The sequence below is a fragment of the Mesoplodon densirostris genome, chromosome 1, assembly GCF_025265405.1.
Source record: "Mesoplodon densirostris isolate mMesDen1 chromosome 1, mMesDen1 primary haplotype, whole genome shotgun sequence".
Lineage (NCBI taxonomy): Eukaryota > Metazoa > Chordata > Mammalia > Artiodactyla > Ziphiidae > Mesoplodon > Mesoplodon densirostris.
The window spans coordinates 134916005-134935729 of NC_082661.1; the positions used below are offsets into that span (position 1 = coordinate 134916005).

The 19725-nt window shown below is 34.0% G+C and overlaps 1 protein-coding gene across 4 annotated transcripts in view; it reads left to right on the forward strand.

Annotated features, from left to right (window-relative positions):
* Positions 1–19725, forward strand: part of EPHA5 (EPH receptor A5) — a 323812-nt gene that overhangs the window by 233237 nt on the left and 70850 nt on the right. For 2 of the 4 annotated variants that reach the window (XM_060109012.1, XM_060109001.1), the window contains exon 8: positions 7434–7539. In XM_060109012.1, the coding sequence (XP_059964995.1) occupies positions 7434–7539 (106 nt within the window). The remainder of the gene's footprint in view (positions 1–7433; positions 7540–19725) is intronic. The other 2 variants (XM_060108993.1, XM_060109022.1) reach the window with 1 other exon arrangement.

A 19725-nucleotide genomic window follows, 5' to 3' on the forward strand; every position in this document is an offset into this window, starting at 1 on the left:
TATGAGATTACGAATCAATTACAGGGAAAAAAACATAAAAAAATACAAACACATGGAACCTAAGCAATACATTACTAAATAACCAAGAGATCACTGGAGAAATCAAAGAGGAAATCAAAAAATACCTAGAGACAAATGAAAATGGAAACATGATGATCCAAAACCTATGGGATGCAGCAAAAGCAGTTCAAAGAGGGAAATTTAAAGCTATACAGCCTACCTCAAGAAACAAGAAAAATCTCAAATAAACAATCTAAACTTACACCTAAAGGAACTAGAGAAAGAAAAACAAACAAAACCCAAAGTGAGCAGAAGGAAAGAAATCATAAAGATCAGAGCAGAAATAAATTATATAGAAACAAAGAAAACAATAGCGAAGATCAATAAAACTAAAAGCTGGTTCTTTGAGAAGATAAACAAAATTGATAAACCATTAACTAGATTCATCAAGAAAAAGAGGGAGAGGACTCAGATCAATAAAATTAGAAATGAAAAAGGAGAAGTTATAACAGAAACTGCAGAAATACAAAGCATCCTAAGAGACTACTACAAGCAACTCTATGCCCAAAAAACAGACAACTTGGAAGAAATGGACAAATTCTTAGAATGGTATAACTTTCCATGACTGAACCAGGAAGAAATAGAAAATATGAACAGACTAATCACAAGTAATGAAATTGAAACTATGCTTAAAATCTTCCAACAAACAAAAGTCCAGGACCAGATGGCTTTACAGGTGAATTCTATTAAACATTTAGAGAAGAGCTAACACTCACCCTTCTCAAACTCTTCCAAAAAATTACAGAGGAAGGAACATTCCCAGTCTCATTCTATGAGGCCACCATCACCCTGATACCAAAACCAGACAAAGATACTACAAAAAAAGACAATTACAGACCAATATCACTGATGAATATAGATGCAAAAATCCTCAACAAAATACTAGCAAACAGAATCCAACAACACATTAAAAGAATAATACACCATGAACAAGTGGGATTTATCCCAAGGATGCAAGGATTCTTCAACATAAGCAAATAAATCAATGTGATACACCATATTAACAAATTGAAGAATAAAATCCATATGATCATCTCAATAGATGCAGAAAAAGCTTCTGACAAAATTCAACACCAATTTATGATAAAAACCTTCTAGAAAGTGAGCATAGAGGGAATGTACCTCAACATAATAAAGGCCATATAGGACAAACCCACAACAAACATCATTCTCAATGGTGAAAAAATGAAAACATTTCTTCTAAGATCAGGAACAAGCCAAGGATGTCCACTCTCACCACTATTATTCAACATAGTTTTGGAAGCCTTAGCCATGGCAATCAGAGAAGAAAAAGAAATAAAAGGAATACAAATTGGAAAATAAGAAGTAAAACTGTCACTGTTGGCAGATGACATGATACTATATATAGAGAATCCTAAAGATGCCACCAGAAAATTACTAGTGGTAGCCAATGAATTTGGTAAAGTTGCAGGATACAAAATTAATGCACAGAAATCTCTTGCATTCCTATACACTAATGATGAAAAATCTGAAAGAGAAATTAAGGAAACACTCCCATTTACCATTGCAACAAAAAGAATGAAATACCTAGGAATAAACCTACCTAGGTAAACAAAAGCCCTATATTCAGAAATGTATAGGACACTGATGAAAGAAATTAAAGATAATAGCAAGAGGGGCCTCCCTGGTGGCGCAAGTGGTTGAGAGTCCGCCTGCCGATGCAGGGGATACGGGTTCGTGCCCCGGTCTGGGAGGATCCCATATGCCGCGGAGCGGCTGGGCCCGTGAGCCATGGCCGCTGAGCCTGCGCGTCCAGAGCCTGCGCGTCCGGAGCCTGTGCTCCGCAGCGGGGGAGGCCACAACAGTGAGAGGCCCGCATACAGCCAAAAAAAAAAAAAAAAAAAAAGATAATAGCAAGAGATGGACAGATATACTATGTTTTTGGATTGTAAGAATCAACATTGTGGGCCTCCTTATTGGTGCAGTGGTTGCGAGTCCACTTACCGATACAGGGGACGCAGGTTCCTGCCCCGGTCCGGGAGGATTCCCCCATGCCGTGGAGCGGCTGGGCCCATGAGCCATGGCTGCTGGGCCTGCACATTCAGAGACTGTTCTCCGCAATGGGAGAGGCCACGGCAGTGAGAGGCCTGCGTACAGCAAAAAAAAAAAAAAAAAAAGAATCAACATTGTGAAAATAACTAAAATACCCAAAGCAATCTACAGATTCAATGCAATCCCTATCAAATTACCAATGACATTTTTATGGAACTAGAACAAAAAATCTTAAAATTTGTATGGAGACACAAAAGACCCCGAATAGCCAAAGCAGTCTTGAGAGAAAAAAACGGAGCTGGAGGAATCAGATTCCCTGACTTCAGACTATACTACAATGCTACAGTAATCAAGATAATATGTTATTGGCACAAAAACAGAAATATAGATCAATGGAACAGGATAGAAAACCCAGAGATAAACCCATGCACTTATGGTCAACTAATCTATTACAAAGGAGGCAAGGGTATAAAATGGAGAAAAGACAGTCTCTTCAATAAATGGTGCTGGGGAAACTGGACAGCTACATGTAAAAGAATGAAATTAGAACACTCCCTAACACCACACATAAAAATAAAAATTCAAAATGGATTGGAGACCTAAATGTAGGACCGGACACTATAAAACTCTTAGAGGAAAATACAGGAAGAACACTCTTTGACATAAATCACAGCAAGATCTTTTTTGATCCACCTCCTAGAGTAATGGAAATAAAAACAAAAATAAACAAATGAGACCTAATGAAACTTAGAAGGTTTTGCACAGCAAAGGAAACTACAAACATGATGAAAAGACAGCCCTCAGAATGGGAGAAAATATTTGCCAAAGAATCAACAGACAAAGGATTAATCTCCAAAATATATAAACAGCTCAGGCAGCTCAATATTAAAAAAAAAAAAAAATCCAAAAATAGGCAGAAGACCTAAATAGACATTTCTCCATGGAAGACATACACATGGCAATGAAGCACATGAAAAGCTGCTCAGCATCACTAACTATTAGAGAAATGGAAATCAAAACTACAATGAGGTTATCACCTCACACCAGTTAGAATGAGCATAATCAGAAAACCTACAAACAACAAATGTTGGAGAAGTTGTGGAGAAAAGGAAACCCTCTTGCCCTGTTGGTGGGAATGTAAATTTATACAGCCACTATGTAGAACAGTATGGAGGTTTCTTAAAGGACTAAGAATGTAATTACCACATGACCCATCAATCCCACTACGTTGCATATACCCAGAGAAAAACATAATTCGAAAAGACACATGCACCCCAGTGTTCTTTAGAGCACCATTTACAATAGCCAGGTCATGGAAACAACCTAAATGCCCATTGACAGATGAATGGATAAAGATGTGGTACATATATACAATGGAATATTACTCAGCCATAAAAAGGAACAAAATTTGGTCATTTGTAGAGATGTGGATGGATCTAGAGACTGTCATACAGAGTGAAGTAAGTCAGAAAGAGAAAAACAAATATCGTATATTAATGCTTACATGTGGAACCTAGAAAAATCATATAGATTAACTGGTTTGCAGGCAGAAACAGAGACACAGATGTAGAGAACAAATATATGGACACCAAGCGGGGAAAGTGGAAGTTGGGGCAGGGGTGGGATGAACTGGGAGATTGGGATTGACATGTATACACTAATATGTATAAAATGGATAACTAATAAGAACCTGCTGTTTAAAAAAAAAAAAGAAAAGAAAATTCAAAAAATAAAAAATAGAAAGAAAGAAAGCCTAAGGAAGGAAGGTAACTTCAAAAAAGAATGCTGCAAACTTTAAAAAATAAATGAAAATATATTTTTAAAATTCTGTCTCACAGCCCCTTTATTTAATTGCCTATTGTACAAAAAGATCTGATTTCAGTGGACAACAGATAAAAACATGTAAGTAAGAACATTTGTGATTTGACATTACTTACAAAGTATTTTCATAAAATATATTAATTTAAATATTTTTGAAAATTTTTGGCATGCCATTAACAATTGTTTTATTGCAAGATATTATCCTCTACCTACATGCACATTTTAGCACATTGTTAATTTAGAGATCTTGGCAATTACTAAAAAATGAAGCATTTTACACTTCTAAGCACCGTATTTTTTTCTCAAAATTAATACTTTGGTTAGTCTGAAATTGCCCTGTTTTGATCCATACTTCTGATTAATCATGCCTGCTTCCTCCAAAATCCTATCTTTCAGAGTCCCAAACTGGCACATTGAGACCAGAAAGATTTGTTAGAGTCAGATTAGAAGGGCTTTTGAAAGCATGATGGAGAATTTGGAAATTTTTTTTCCATAGGCAGTAGGTATCTATTAGCTTTTTGCTCAGAGAAACATGATCAAAGTGATATTTTCTGATATTTCATGTGAGTACATAGAAGTCAAAGGGAGCACTTAAAAAACATATGAACCATATTCCAGCAGATTTGAATCAAATAGATGAGTGTTGGATGAAATAAAAAGTAATGCATGGGGAGAAACATAAAAGAAACACAAAAATATTTGGTGATTAAATGTAAGTAGGGGTTAAGAAAAATTCAGTGCTGCTTAAAAGAAACCAGAAAAAGATAAAATTTGTCTGGTTTGTTGGTTTGATTTATGGTATATTTATATATTGATGCTTTTTTTTTAAATGCCATTGGGGTGGATGTGGTATAAGGGTTTATTTTAAACATGTTTATTTTTATGTGAAAATAAAATCCAAATAAAGGGAATAGAGTTTTGTTTTTTTAATACAATGATTTGCTGAAGACAAATAATAGTTGGAGATATATATGTGGGACTCGCCAGCTTATAGTTAACTGATGTCATGAGCAAAGAAATATCTATGAGAGGTAGGGAGAGAAAGAGGTAGAAAGCGAGAAAGATAGAAAGAGATAGAAAGAGAGATGGAAAGAAGTGGGCAGGATTAAGAACCGTCATTCATCAGGAATTGCTTACACATAAAATGTTGGAAGAGAATTCAGAGCCAATAGAACTTACAAAGCAGTGCTTCAGAGTGGGAAAAAGAGAAAACAGCTCATCTGATGTATAGAAACAAGAGAAGAGTTTAAAAGGTGGAGTGTATGTTCAACAAGGTCAAATACCTCATTATAGTGTATGGTAAGGTAAATGGAGAAGTACTCATTACACACGGCAAATATATCATGCATAGAACTCAAAGGCAGAAGAGAGGTTTCAGAGGAAATTTAGTAATGTTGGTTCTCAGAAGATGAGGCTGGTTCTAGATGACTCAGTCAAGATGCTGAAAAATAGGAGAGAATAAGAATAACAAATAAAACAGGAGATAATTTGTATATGTAATATCTTCTATTTAAATAAGGCTGGCAATAGTTGAAGTACGATGCTAAGTGTTATCTCTAAACAGAAATATAATGATTCAGGGAAATTATCCCTAACTGGAGATTAATGAAATGAGACTTTACAAGGTTAAATAATTTACCTTAACCCAAATGAATAGTAAATGTTGGACCTGTTTTCAAATTCAGTTTGAACTAATAATATCAATAAGTTTATGTATAAGAATTTGTTCTCTCCAAGAGAAATTATCTGTTTAAGCTTGTAAGTAGCAGAGAAGCAGTCTGTAAGGAAATGATAATCTCTCCTGGAGGGAGATCTTTAAAGATCATTATCTTGGAAGAGATAAGAAAGATTCTAACAGGAGAGTTAGGTAAAGCAAAAGAAGAGTATAGAGTTGTATTTAACCATGGAGTTCAGACTTGATCACTCTCTTTTATCTATAAAGTTTATCATTTCTAAAATGTGGGAAGTTAGAATGGATTAGTCTACTGAGAAAATGAGGAAGACATTATGGGGATGACTTTGTAAGGAAATTAAAAGAGAGAACCAAAAGCTTTGGAGCACAAATGAAATAACATTGAACTTATTTGGACCAAATTTGCATGTTTTTCTCTAGAAACAGTGCCACCTGCCAAAAAGAAAGTTGACTGAGAAAATAAGTAATTTGAATTTAGAAATTAATAAAGCAAATCTTAGGGAAGGCTACTACTAGTCATAATGGAGTAGCTTTGCCCTACTACATTTATACTGTTCACCAGTAGTAAATTCTCTACCACACACCTCAGCATCAGAGGATAGGAAAAAGCAGGGTAAAGGGACCTTGAATTGCAACTATTATTATCCAAGAAGAGGGAGGGGAAGAGTATAGATTTCTATTGTAAGTAGTAGTCTTCCTCATACATGAACCACTTGTTGCCGATATTGGGCTCTTGAAGACTCACCTGAAAGGGTTGAAAATGTAGATCAGTGTAAGAAGATTGTCAGAGAGTCAGTCAATTTTGGTTAAAAGAATCAATGATGAGGTGACAAGACTAGAAAGGGTGGCATTTAAAAGTCCAAAACTATTGATAGGGCCAAGATCATGTAAGAGACTGTCAAAAACAAAACATGAGATGTATAGTTGTTATTAGTTTTGGTGACTTAAAATTTGTTATCATGCCACTCTGAATTTATGAAAATGATAATGTCATTAAACAATGAGCATGCTAAGTTATCCTATTGAGGGTTTCTTGAGAACATTAATAAAATTTATTTTGCTCTATAAGTTTCTTATTTTAATCAACTTAGCTATCAGCACAAAAGAAAAAGTCCCTTGCTTTTTTAGGTACAGCTATCTAATTATGTCCATATTCCTCTTATGATAGTAATTGTGTTATTAAAATATAAAATATTTCATCTAAATTCATGTATTTAAAAAAGATCATGTAAACAAATCTAATCTTACTGTAGATACAAAGTTCTAAATGTATTCCTTGATATTTTTGAAAAAGCGTTCCTACTAATAAAGTATATTTAGTGATTATATTCTGCTTGATATTATAGTTTTTAAAATTATATTCATAGCCACATCATTTGGACATTTTGGACATTTCAACCTATATCTATAAGAGAAAGTCTTATCTAATATAATGAGACTTATTTTTTCCTAGAGAAAAGCCACATGCAAACTCTAAAAATGTCAAATCTCATATACTTAGCACCTCCTATTTAGGAGGTGTTTGAAATAAAAAACAAAGTTACATTTTGTCTTGCAAACCTAAGATTGCTAAATTAATACTATACAAACAATGACATTCTTTTTTATGATAAGGAAATAATCAGTGACTTAGTGGCTCTTTCAAATTTCCATTTGGAGAATAAATATTTTCTCCTAAAGATGTCTTTTCAATTACACACCATTGAGAAGAGATATAAGGGGAAATCTCAGCCAAGTGTGGGTAAATTGCTTAAACCTTGCATTGATTACTGACTATTAAGCAGCTCTCATTTGAATGCATATGATCCCTGTAACCACAGGCTACATTTTCTCTGTCTCCTATCAGCAGTTGCAGCATCCAGCGATCAAAGCCAGATTCCTATAATTGCTGTGTCTGTGACAGTGGGAGTCATTTTGTTGGCGGTGGTTATTGGCTTCCTCCTCAGTGGAAGGTAAGACAGGAAGCTGTGCTTCTGAACTTTTGCAGCTGATCTCTTCCTTACCTTGATCTGACCATTTGGCTATTAAGCACATCCTGAAACAAATGAGGCGAGCAATATATCAGTAGATAACCTGTATGTAGGATGTATTTCTCAAGCCTTACCTTGTCCATGTTAGTGCTAACTTTTAAGTGCACAATTCCTCTTTTCCAGGTATACTCTACACAAGAATAGTATTAACTTGTTATTATTTATTATGTCATTGATATAACCATAACTTTTTCTGATATAGTTTATTTTATTTTTCCTCTCAAAAGTATTGAAGTATCCTCTCAAAAACTTCAATTTTAGTGTTTGGGAAGGCCTGTGTCTGTGCCTGATATTTTAGAAGAATAAAACTAATAATTCTAGTTAGCTAGAGTTCTACCTAACAGGGTGATGAATACAAAGCAGACACACCCGCAAACAATCATTTTGAGAAATAACCACCCCTTTTTATGATTGCATTTATTTTCAGCTTCTGAATGATTTCAACCTGAATACCTCAATCATAGTGTATACTGATTTAAAGTGAATTTTATTGAATGTTATATCAATAGATACATTAATATGTGTATTACCTATCTACATTTTTCATTTTAAACAAAAATAAAAGAGGTAGAGCCCCAGCAAGTGCTTATGTAGAAGGTATCTCCTGACATTGAGCTGAGCATAATAAACCTTCCTAAAAAAATAAACAAATAAAAGCATGAGTGTGCTCTACTCCTACAACAAATGTATTTTCATTTTTCATCCAGGCCACTATTAGAAGGGATATTCCGTAATGAGAGCTGTCCATTTGAAAGTGTTTTGGTGTTAGACTATTATAGAAAATCTCATGAAAATCTTCATGAAGATACTTAAACCTGCACAAATACACAAAAATATACGATGAGGTCCAAAAAAAAAAGTCATGAAATCAATATTCATATTGATTTTGTACTGTTTTACTCATTTGCTTTTGACTCTTCAGCACCTATTCAACTCATAAATATATAGAATTAGACATTTTCAATATACTGCATATTGTATTCTGAAAAGATTTATGACTACATCCTTAAATTACAGTAGTGACATTTTATTTTAATAAAACACTGTTACTTCCTTTGAACATCCTTTCTCTTTTCTGAAAATTCCCTTTCTTCTAGTTCTTGTTCATTTGAGTGTTGAAAGTTTTCCTAAGAAATCATTGCTTACTTTTAATGTTAGAATAGCAGTGATACATTTTTAGAATTGCTAAATTCTAAATTCTTCCCACAAATTGGGAAGCAGTTTGTGTTCTGTTGAGGACAGCCAGCCCTCCCCAGTCAGAGGCTGGTTAGCTCGTGCCCCACTGATCTCCTCCCTCTGAAGTCACTTTGGGAGAATGCTCTACCATTGTCCCTGCTTTCTGGAAGATAAGCTAATTGCACCAGTATTGTCATAAAAACTTTGCTCAGGTTTCGATCAAGTAAGATAATTGAATTTAGTGAATTGTAACTACTAAGAAAACTACCACGAGATAATGTATCTTTTCTACCCCAAAAGGGTGGATAACTATGATACATTTGCAAAGCTGGTTTGTAGTATCATTTATTTACTTCTGAGAAATGGTTGGCCTCTTCCTTTCCAATAAATCCAGAAGCGTTAGTTATATTTAGGGACATGGGGATCATAAGAGGATATTATTTGTTGGTTCCACTGAATAAAAATGGAGGAAAGAGCAGACGTCTAAAGACCAATAAATTTGTGTGTTTGAAGGTTTATTAAAGAACAAATAAAGTATAGGAAGTATTTCATTGTAGACTTAGCACACTTTATCTGTTTAACCTAAGTATTGCTAATGTGAATTTACTGATGACATTCAGCTAAGGATTCTCGCTTACCTATATATGAATCAGCCCCTGCCCCCCCAATTTTTTCCCTAATGCATACAAAATTGACTTAAAAGCAATTCACTTTGTTATATCTGCAGCATTATATAAAGTGAGAGAAGGTTCAACCTACCTACCATTTGGTAGCTGAAGGAGAGTATAGCTTTAGCACACACACACACACACACACACACACACACAAATTCCATATCTACCTGAAACTACCATAGAAGAATAACTAAATTTTAGTATATAGAAATGTTTAGTGTATTTCTCAGTTACATAAAAATGGCATCTATACCCAAGAGGCAAAGCTTATCAGCATAACTAAACCCAAGACATGGTAAGATAATTTTGGATCTACTGTCTTACGGAAGTATATTACTTTTTAAAAATAGCAATACCTTACAAATTGTGCATTGTTTATTCACTTTATTTTTTTTTTCTTAATTACACAGACTGTGATGCTGAGACTAGGGATTTGCAATTTAATGGAAAATACATTTTACTAAAAATCAGTTTGAGATTTATATATTTTTTACCAGCAAATTCTTTGCACCAAACTTTTACTTCATCTTGTTGAATGCACATTCTTGAATTTCAAGGGCATTTGTCTTATGATAGAAATATATTTGGCCAAACAAAGAAAAGTTTGGACCAAATAGAAAAGAGCTGGCAAAGTGGTAGATTTTAATCCAATCCATAATCACATTAAATGTGAACAATCTAAGCATACCAATTAAAAAGAGACTGCCAGTTTAGATAAAAAGGCAAAACCCAACTAGATACTGCCTACAGACAAAGATGACGGTGAAGTTGTAAAAGGGGTGTGCATATTTGGGGTTTTGTGGGTTATTGATTTGGGTGGTAGTTGTACAAATTATTTCCTTTGTAATTGCTTGTTAAACTCCATTTTATATACTTGATATGTATATTCCCAATAAATAAATAAAGTTAACTGGCAATCAAAAAAAAAAAGAAATATATTTGGCCATTTTATTTTATTTTTCATGAACAGGTTATTTTATGTTTGTATTATATAAACATACTTATTCAAAAGCTAAATGATATGATTCTAGAAAGGCTTTTCCTATCTCATGCAAGGCAATGAATTTTGCAAATTTTGTTGGGACTAAAAAAATTGAACCTACCTCTTAGTACATATAGTATACTGATTAAATAAGTAAAGTTTTGTCAAATAAAAGAAAAACTAAATGAAGAGATGTGGACAAAGCCTAACACAAATTTGGGAATTATCTTTAAGCAATAGCAAATTATTGAAAAAAAAGGCTTTTCTATGAATGTTCTAAGGACACTGAATTATACATATTTCTCCCTCTTCACTGTGCTAAAATATGATTGATAAACACACAAAAACATACTAACACTTAGACTCCACTCTCACCTTGAACTCACTTTCATATATCACCTTTTAACCTCTTGAATATATTATAAACCAGATATTTGCTCTTACGTAAAATGTCTTTTAATTACAAATAATTTAACTCAGTGGTGATATAGACTTAATTCTGATATATTGCAAATATATTACTATCCTCTGTATGCAATATTCATTAACAATTTATATCATCATTTGGGCTCAGAAGCAGCTATGTATTGAAAGTACATATTCTCTGGCAATTTGAATTTTTATTCAGACCAAAGGAAAAAAAATCAGGAATATAACACATTGACTACTATGAGAATAATCTATTTTAAAGAAAGTAATAAACTTTTTTATTCTAAAATACATTGAAAATGAAAAATAAATTAAATATAGAGACTTTCTAATCTTTTTAGGCTAAAATTGATTATGCAGAAACCTCTTGGAGTCTTCTTACCTAGATACAGTTAAAATAATTATAGACAAGTATCGATCCTGAAGGGAGAAAGTTCTATTTAAAAAATGACAAAGAATTGTAACATCTTAGGATTCTATCAGTTTTAGAAATCATGTGACCATCTTGTTTAAAGGTGCTAAATATTCCATAGAGCATTTTCTGCAGGTTTCAGACTATCCTTTTTACTTTCTTTTCTATTACTTGTAAATGGAGTTTTCATGGGACTACAAAATAATTGACTTGTTCTCAGCAAACTATGAGATAATTACCCTGGGCTGAATATAAATTAAACCTCCTAATATGCATAGCGTGTTGTAATTATTTTTTGTTTTTTTGTAATTGTTTTTTTAATCTTTCTCTTTTATCAGTAATGACACTGCACATTGATAACTTTCTTATTATACCCTAATTTTGTGAGGTTGTCTCTTATATATACAATTTTATAGATATAAATTGTTTAATCAGTCTTTCAACCAATGATGTCATCTCCACACTCTTCTAGTTACATGTATGAGAAAGTCTTCTACTTTGACCTTCTCTTTTTCTTTCCTTTGAAGACAGTCATTGATACTATTAGATTGACTTTTTTTCTGTGTCCCTATTTTAAACTTGGGACCTCATTCTGAAAATTGACTACTGGACACTTTCTTAGTCTGATATAAAGCTTAAATTAACAGGATTTAGTTGTATAGGAAATACAAAGGAAAACATCTTTCAGTGTACAGAAACTATTTCTTTGAAACTTGTACAATATAGACACCCTGGGATAAAAGAATATATTTTAATACTTTGTCTCTTTTATTACTTATGAATTTAATTAAATCTTAAGACAATTTCAGAGCTTTGCTTTTTTATTTCAATTAATTCCACATGTACACTGAGAGGTTAAAGATACACACATGTTACACACATGCATGCCCACACTTATGTGTACTTGTCTTTCATATAAACACAAAAAAGGTAAAGCTGTTTGCCAATTTTAAAATTGGAAAAGAAAACCAAAAAAAGTTATAGCTCCTAAAGGGGAAGAAGGAATCCTTCAAGATGCTTAGTCTTGGATATGATTCTAAGGCTATTAATATGTGGCTTTATTTCTGTGATGTTCCTGATATGATAAATTTAGTCTAAGGAGTGGCTTAATGCCTATAAAAAGGATTAACTATTTTCCAGGCAAAAAATCTTCCCTTGATTGTTCTGGTCATGTTCAAATACTGTGGTTAGACATGCTAAATCCTGTTTCCCTTTGTCTTTCATTAAACAATTGAAACTCAATCGATTTGAAATGTCAAATCATTTCCTGAGGAAAAAATTCTTCAGAAATCAGTTAATACTGTACTTGCAGCCTAGGTACAAATTTAAGTTACTCAGACCATGTCAGAAATTTAGGGGAAAAAAATAAATTTATGAAAACACTGCTTTCAGGGTTTTTTTGTTACTTAAAAATAATATTAAAATTTAGGCTTTTGTAAAGTTTTTTCAAGTCTCTTAAATTCTAACATGTTGTAAATGTCACACTCTTCCTAATTATCCATTACAAACATATATTGAGCATTTATTGCACATAAAACACCAAGAAAAGTCCCAGGCATTTAAAATAAAAAGGCAATGTCCTTTTTTCAAAGTGTTTCCAAGTTAAATTAGTAGTCCAATAAATGGACAGAATTTCATAAACAGAATTACAACAGCTGGGGTTAAGTAAAAGAGTTTAAGTTGGAATCATTTCCTTCATGATAACTTTTTTTTTTCCTTTGGATGAAAAAGATGGTATGATTCATTAATTCAAGAAATATTTGAATTAAATGTCAATTAATATTCTTATTAAATGCCTGCCACAGTTCTTATGTTAGGGAAAACAATAGCTTGATAGTAAAATATGCTGGACTTAGAAACTTTTCTTCAAGCTCATTTGGATCCAAATAAAATAATGGTACAGGCATCTTGAATGCAATTATTTAATTCAGACAAATGCCAGAGCTCTGCCCACATTTGATATCAAAGAATAATAGCTTCCAAAGTGAATGATTTTTAAAGGCTATGTAGCATTCTAAAACCATCAGAGAAACATCTTTGCCTAACAGAAGTAACACAATAATAATATTGATAATAATAAGTTTAATATTGTCTAGCATGAATTACATACTACCTACTACTAGGCACTGTTCCAAGGACTTTACATGTAATATTTTACAATGCTATATCTCATTATCAGCTCTATATCCAATTTATAATTCATAAAAGTTATCTTCTTGATGTTTCTTGAATCTTGTAAAAATAGTCCAGCTGTAAGGCTTTTGCATTGGTTCTTCTTCCTGTCTAAAACTCTTTTGACCCAGAGAACAACATGGCTTCCTCCTTCTTTCTTTGCTCAATCTAATTCTCTCAATTGAGCTGACTAAAATGATGACCCATGATTCCTTCCTCTGCACATCAGATATCCCTTACCCTGGCTTGTCTCTTATAACACTCATTGCCATTATAATATGTATATCTTATATATATTATAATATATTGGGTGGGCCAAAAGGTTCATTCGTTGTTGTTGTTTTTTTTTTCCATAAGATGGCTCTAGTAACACTTAGCTCTCTTTAAGTTCATTCTAAATAATTTTGTTAGATTGTATGTTACAGCTGTCAGATCAGCATACATTTAAAAAAAAGACATCAAAATTGGTGAATTTTTGTGTAGCCATTTTAATATTGAAGATGGAAGAAAAAAGCAACATTTTTGGCATATTATGCTTTATTACTTCAAGAAAGGTAAAAATGCAACTGAAATGCACAAAACGATTTGTGCAGTGTATGGAGAAGGTGCTGTGACTGATCAAACGTGTCAAAAGTGGTTTGCAAAATTTTGTTCTGGAGATTTCTCGCTGGACGATGCTCCATGGTCGGGTAGACAAGTTAAAGTTAATAGTGATCACATCTAAACAGTCATTGGGAACAATCAATGTTATACCATGAGGGAGATAGCCAACATACTCAAACTATCCAAATCAAGCATTGAAAGTCATTTGCACCATCTTGGTTATGTGAATTGCTTTGATGTTTGTGTTCCACATAAGTTAAGTGAAAAAAACCTTCTTGACCATATTTCCACATGCAATTCTCTACTGAAATGTAATGAAAACATTCCGTTTTTAAAACAAATAGTGACAGGTGATGAAAAGTGGATACTGTACAGCAGTGTGGAATGAAGGGACGAGATCATGGGGCAAGCAAAATGAACCACCAACAACCACACCAGAGACTAAGGCTGGTCTTCATCCAAAGATGGTGATGTTGTGTATATGGTGACATTGGAAGGGAGTCCTCTATTATGAGCTCCTTCCAAAAAAACAAACGATTAATTCCAACAAGTACTGCTCCCAATTAGATCAACTGAAAGTGGAACTCGACGAAAAGCGTCCAGAATTAGTCAACAGAAGATGCATAATCTTCCATCAGGATAAGGCAAGACCACATATTTCCTTGATGACCAGGCAAAAAATGTTACGGCTTGGCTGGGAAGTTCTGATTCATCTGCCATATTCACCAGACATTGCACCTTCCGATTTCCACTTATTTCAGTCTTTACAAAATTCTCTTAATGGAAAAAATTTCAATTCCCTGGAAGACTGTAAAAGGCACCTGGAACAGTTCTTTGCTCAAAAAGATAAAAAGTTTTGGGAAGATGGAATTATGAAGTTGCCTGAAAAATGGCAGAAGGTAGTGGAACAAAAGGCTGAATACAGTGTTCAATAAAGTTCTTGGAGAAAGTGGTAAACGTGTCTTTTATTTTTGCTTAAAAAACCAAAGGCACGGGGCTTCCCTGGTGGCGCAGTGGTTGAGAGTCCACCTGCCGATGCAGGGGACACGGGTTCGTGCCCCGGTCTGGGAGGATACCACATGCCGCAGAGCGGCTAAGCCCGTGAGCCATGGCTGCTGAGCCTGTGCGTCCGGAGCCTGTGCTCCACAACGGGAGAGGCCACAACAGTGAGAGGCCCGCGTACTGCAAAAAAAGAAAAAAAAAAAAAAAAAAACAAAGGCACTTTTTGGCCCACCCAATATATATATTTCTTCTGCTGATTTTTTTGTCTGTCTCCCATACTAGAATATAAGCTCTAAAATGATAGGGATTTTTATCTGTGGGTTCCTGCCCCTTAGAACACTGTCTAGAACATAAATTATATTATATAGTCAGTTAGTGAGGGCCTGGGTCTTGAGCACAGCTCTAACTTTAAGGCATTTGCTCTTCACTATATAACTTCCCCATGACCTATATCATTCAACTATATGATTTTGGTGAAATTCTGATCTCTTATATATAAAGCCACTGAATATTTACTACTAAAGATAATACTATTAACATTTAAGAACCTTCCAAACTGCTATGAATAAAATAACACTTAGAAATTAAAGTCAGCGATATTTTAACACTAAAGTAAATTAAGGAATACATTGGGTTATAGTGAATTTTCCCTCTATTCTACACTTGGCAATTATACCTGGTAAACTATATATATTCTAGAATCACACATATCAAATATCACCAACCACATGACCATTCCTGATTTTGTGAAAGCTAGTTAATATCACTTTTGTTTTCCCTCAAAACGTTTTTCCCAATTGAAATGATTTTATTTCATCATTTTATATGTCTCCCCTTGATAGATATGTAATCATGTTGAACACGATTCTAGTGTAGTTTCTCAATAAATGTCCAATGACTGGATGACTGGAAGAGTGAAGCTGGAGTTGGAGACTATTGAAAACATGCTTCGAACTAGCTTTCCAGCATTATCACTATGTGTTTTTGACCTGGATTCCTTTGGTTGCATATGACAGAAGGCAAATTCAAAGTGGTTTTATCCAAAAGATCGTTGTAAATCATATAGATGAAAAGTTCCAGAGATTTTTAAAAAATACAAAATACAGGTACTTAATATATCCAAATGATAAAATATTCTCTGCTATGCAATTGGAGACACATGATTCAATAATGCTCTGGCACAAATATGGTATTTAAAGGCACTGATCAAAATGAAGCTCTTTGGGTAGAGCCCCGGGGCTCTGATATGTATTGAGAGATAGAGTGAAGGAGGAAGATCCAGCCAAAGGAGACTGAGAAGGAGTGGTCCATAAAGTAGCAGGAGACCAGAAAATTGTTGAAGCAGAAGCAGAAATGGTCACCATCTTGAATCCAGCCCCTACTTTAGAGCTTTTGACCTTCACTCTCACAGATGGCACCTGCTCTGACAGGAACCTAATAGGCAGCCCCACAGAGTAAACCAATCAGTAGCACTGACACCTTAACTAAGAAGAGTATGGGGAAGGTATACTGCATGGCAGTACAGTTAGAGTTCATGCCTGAACCTGAAGTAGGGTCAGTCTCAGCGCACATGAACTAAGAATGAAGAAAGATCTCACGTGGTTTCTTTTTTCATATCCTCTATTTCATCTCTCAATATTTAAACCTCACCCACATGTCAAAACTCACATCAACTGTTCTATCATAAAAGCATACTCAGTTCCTTTAGCTGAAGTATTCTCCCCTTCCACTTAAGTCTCAGAACAATATACCAGTATTTCTCATGGAATGTAATACTTTCAACCACAAATTATAGTAAATATGTTTTCTTTTCTGCCCTCCAGTAAGTATATAGACGATAAAGACTTCTGTGGCTCTCCCACATAACCTAATTGAATGAATACCTCATAAATTATTGAATTAAAGATAAATTGAGCATCAATCTCTATTTGAAATGCTTTGTCTCATTTTTCCCATTAATATTGATAGTTTGGAAAATGAAAAATGTTAGTAACTCTGACATAAGCACAATAAAATACCTAACCCATAAATGTGCTTTCTTCCTGAAAAATTGAACTTTTTGTGCCATCAGCAAAATAAATGTAATGATACCAAAGAAGTATTGTATAGGAGATAAGAAATCTTCACTAGCTTATATTATTTATTTGACATCTGGGCATCTTATTGCCAGTGTGGTGATGCACGTGGTGATATCAATCTGTATTCACTTTTATAAATGATAATGTACATCAACGTAACTGTATTTCCCTCTCAATCTTTGCAAGTTATGGTCAGCATGGATAGTTGATATATTTGGCACCTTTAACAACTAGGATTATGTACTTTCAGAGTTGATAAGTTTTGATAAGGATAAGTATTACATAAAATATTTTAATCAAATACTATTTTATTTTAAAATAATGATAGACAAATATTTGTAATCACACATGCAATCGCTGATTTTAGAAAAGAGCTCATTATAAACAAATCTCAGTGGTTTATGAATTAGCAATAGATGTGACTTAAAACTGTAATAAATCCAGGCATGTGTATTGATTTAATATCTAAGAGTTGTTATCCCTTCTATTTTCTCATGATTACGTGCTTTTTTCTTCAGAATCTGAATCAAAGATAATTAGAGAGAAGATGATAATTTATTAATAACATACAAATGGGGATGAGGGCAGAGTAGTGCCAGAAAGACTAGGGGCATAGCAACAACTAATTGCCCACTGTGGGAAATAAATCGTCTTAGGAAACTGAACCCAAGAGGGTTACTGGCTCAATTGCTCAACATTATTGAACATCCCACCTGTGACTTCTCACAGATCAAACATGTAAACATCACTGAAACTCTCAGGAAGTTATACTGAGGCTAACATTTGGAAGGAAAAACTCTATTTATGGTACTGGAAGCAAGTTAATGTCATTGTTTTGCAAAGAAGAAAATTATTTTAGCAAAGAATCTGGAGACTTTCAGATTTTAAGTACTGTGAAACACAGGACAGGTCAAAAGCCTAACCACAAGAGCTGAATACATTTTTTATTTGAAGCTCCATTTGCCTGAAGCTCCGTTTCTTTTAGAATGTGATCCCCACCTGAAAGAGACAGCGTGCTGGCATGTCAGTAGACGCTGCACTCTGGTGGAAAACACTGCTAGTTTCTGGGAACCTTACCATGTCTCTCAGAGCCCACAATAGCACAGGCTTTCATAGGAGGCTGATAGCCAGCTCTACAGAGAAAATCAATAGCACTGCCCTATGCCAAAAGGTGGACCATCTATTCGACAAAAAATCAGTCAATTTCCTGAGGCATGTCTAGGAATGTAATTATTGCTGAGAAATGAAGCAAATGAACAACAAAATGTTCCAAATGATTTTAAACACCAGGTAAAAGCCACATTTTTCAAGACCTGTGCTGTTTTTTTAAACTTGCATGAACCTGTACAGAAATAAATGTCTCTAATGGATTAGCAACTCAGACTCAAACAGCTGAACTCTTTATTATACCATGTAGAAGTATTGACTTGAGATCTGTCTGATGGCTGTGATAGCTATAGTGCTACAAAACATACTATATCCCAATTATCTTGCTTATCAAATTCTTTTACTATCTCCCACCCATTGCTTCTTTCTTCTTTCTTATTTCTTACTCCCCTGACTTTCTAATCTCATAGAAAAATGACATACTTTTCTCTATCAGATCTTTGGCACACATTTGCTGTCAATAGTCTACAGGCATTGTCCACTCTCTTGAGCCATCAGTATTGCGGGTAATGATGTGAGTGAGTTTTAATTATTATTTTATGTTTAATTATATGTTTTTAATTGTTATTTATAAGGACTTATCATCCTGTTCTTGTGTTCTGGCACTGGTTTGCTTATCTCCGTGATGGTCATGAGTTCTCTTGATTCAGGGTCAATTGAAAGGCAAGACAAATGCTTGGGGGCTTATCGTAGGTGTTTTTGTTTTTGTTTTTGCTTCCTCTCCACACTACCACTTTCATCCTGAGTAGCAAAATATCATCAAGTTGGCAAGTTGAGATCTCTGTGTGGTGATTAGTGGAGGAAAGCTTCTTTGTTTCTTAGGTTTTCTTAGGCCCTTCTTAGACCAACTGCATAACTCCTCTTCAGGGTCTCTCCAAACTGAATATTCCATAGGATTCAAATATTCTCATGTAACTCACAAACACTGCCTCTCCACCTCCAAGAGCCCTCCATGCTTCTGATATTGAGAAATCCTAATGCTGCTTTCACATTCCTATGCCTATTTCATTTGATTTCCCTGAAGCAAATTTAATAGACATTAGTTTGAACTGATTCTATTCATTGATGATGTACACATTTGCCAACATTTAAAAAAAAACTCTATGTGGAATTCAATTTGTGTCATGTAACTTTGATCGTTTAATACTTTAACTTGTTAATACCTTGATTACTTAATGCTTTCTCTGTTTAATACAAAGATATGTCTTTTTCAAAATATGGGGACATAGTACATATAGGAATGTAAAAGATAATCATAACATACAATCACAGAGCAGAGTTGAACAAACATCTTTAAAATGTAATATAGGATTAAGTGAAATATTTTCTATGTTAATATTAATTTTTCCTAGATATACTGGAATTTACCATCAGTCCTCATTGATGAAGTTGTTTGTGAGATCTCCATATCTG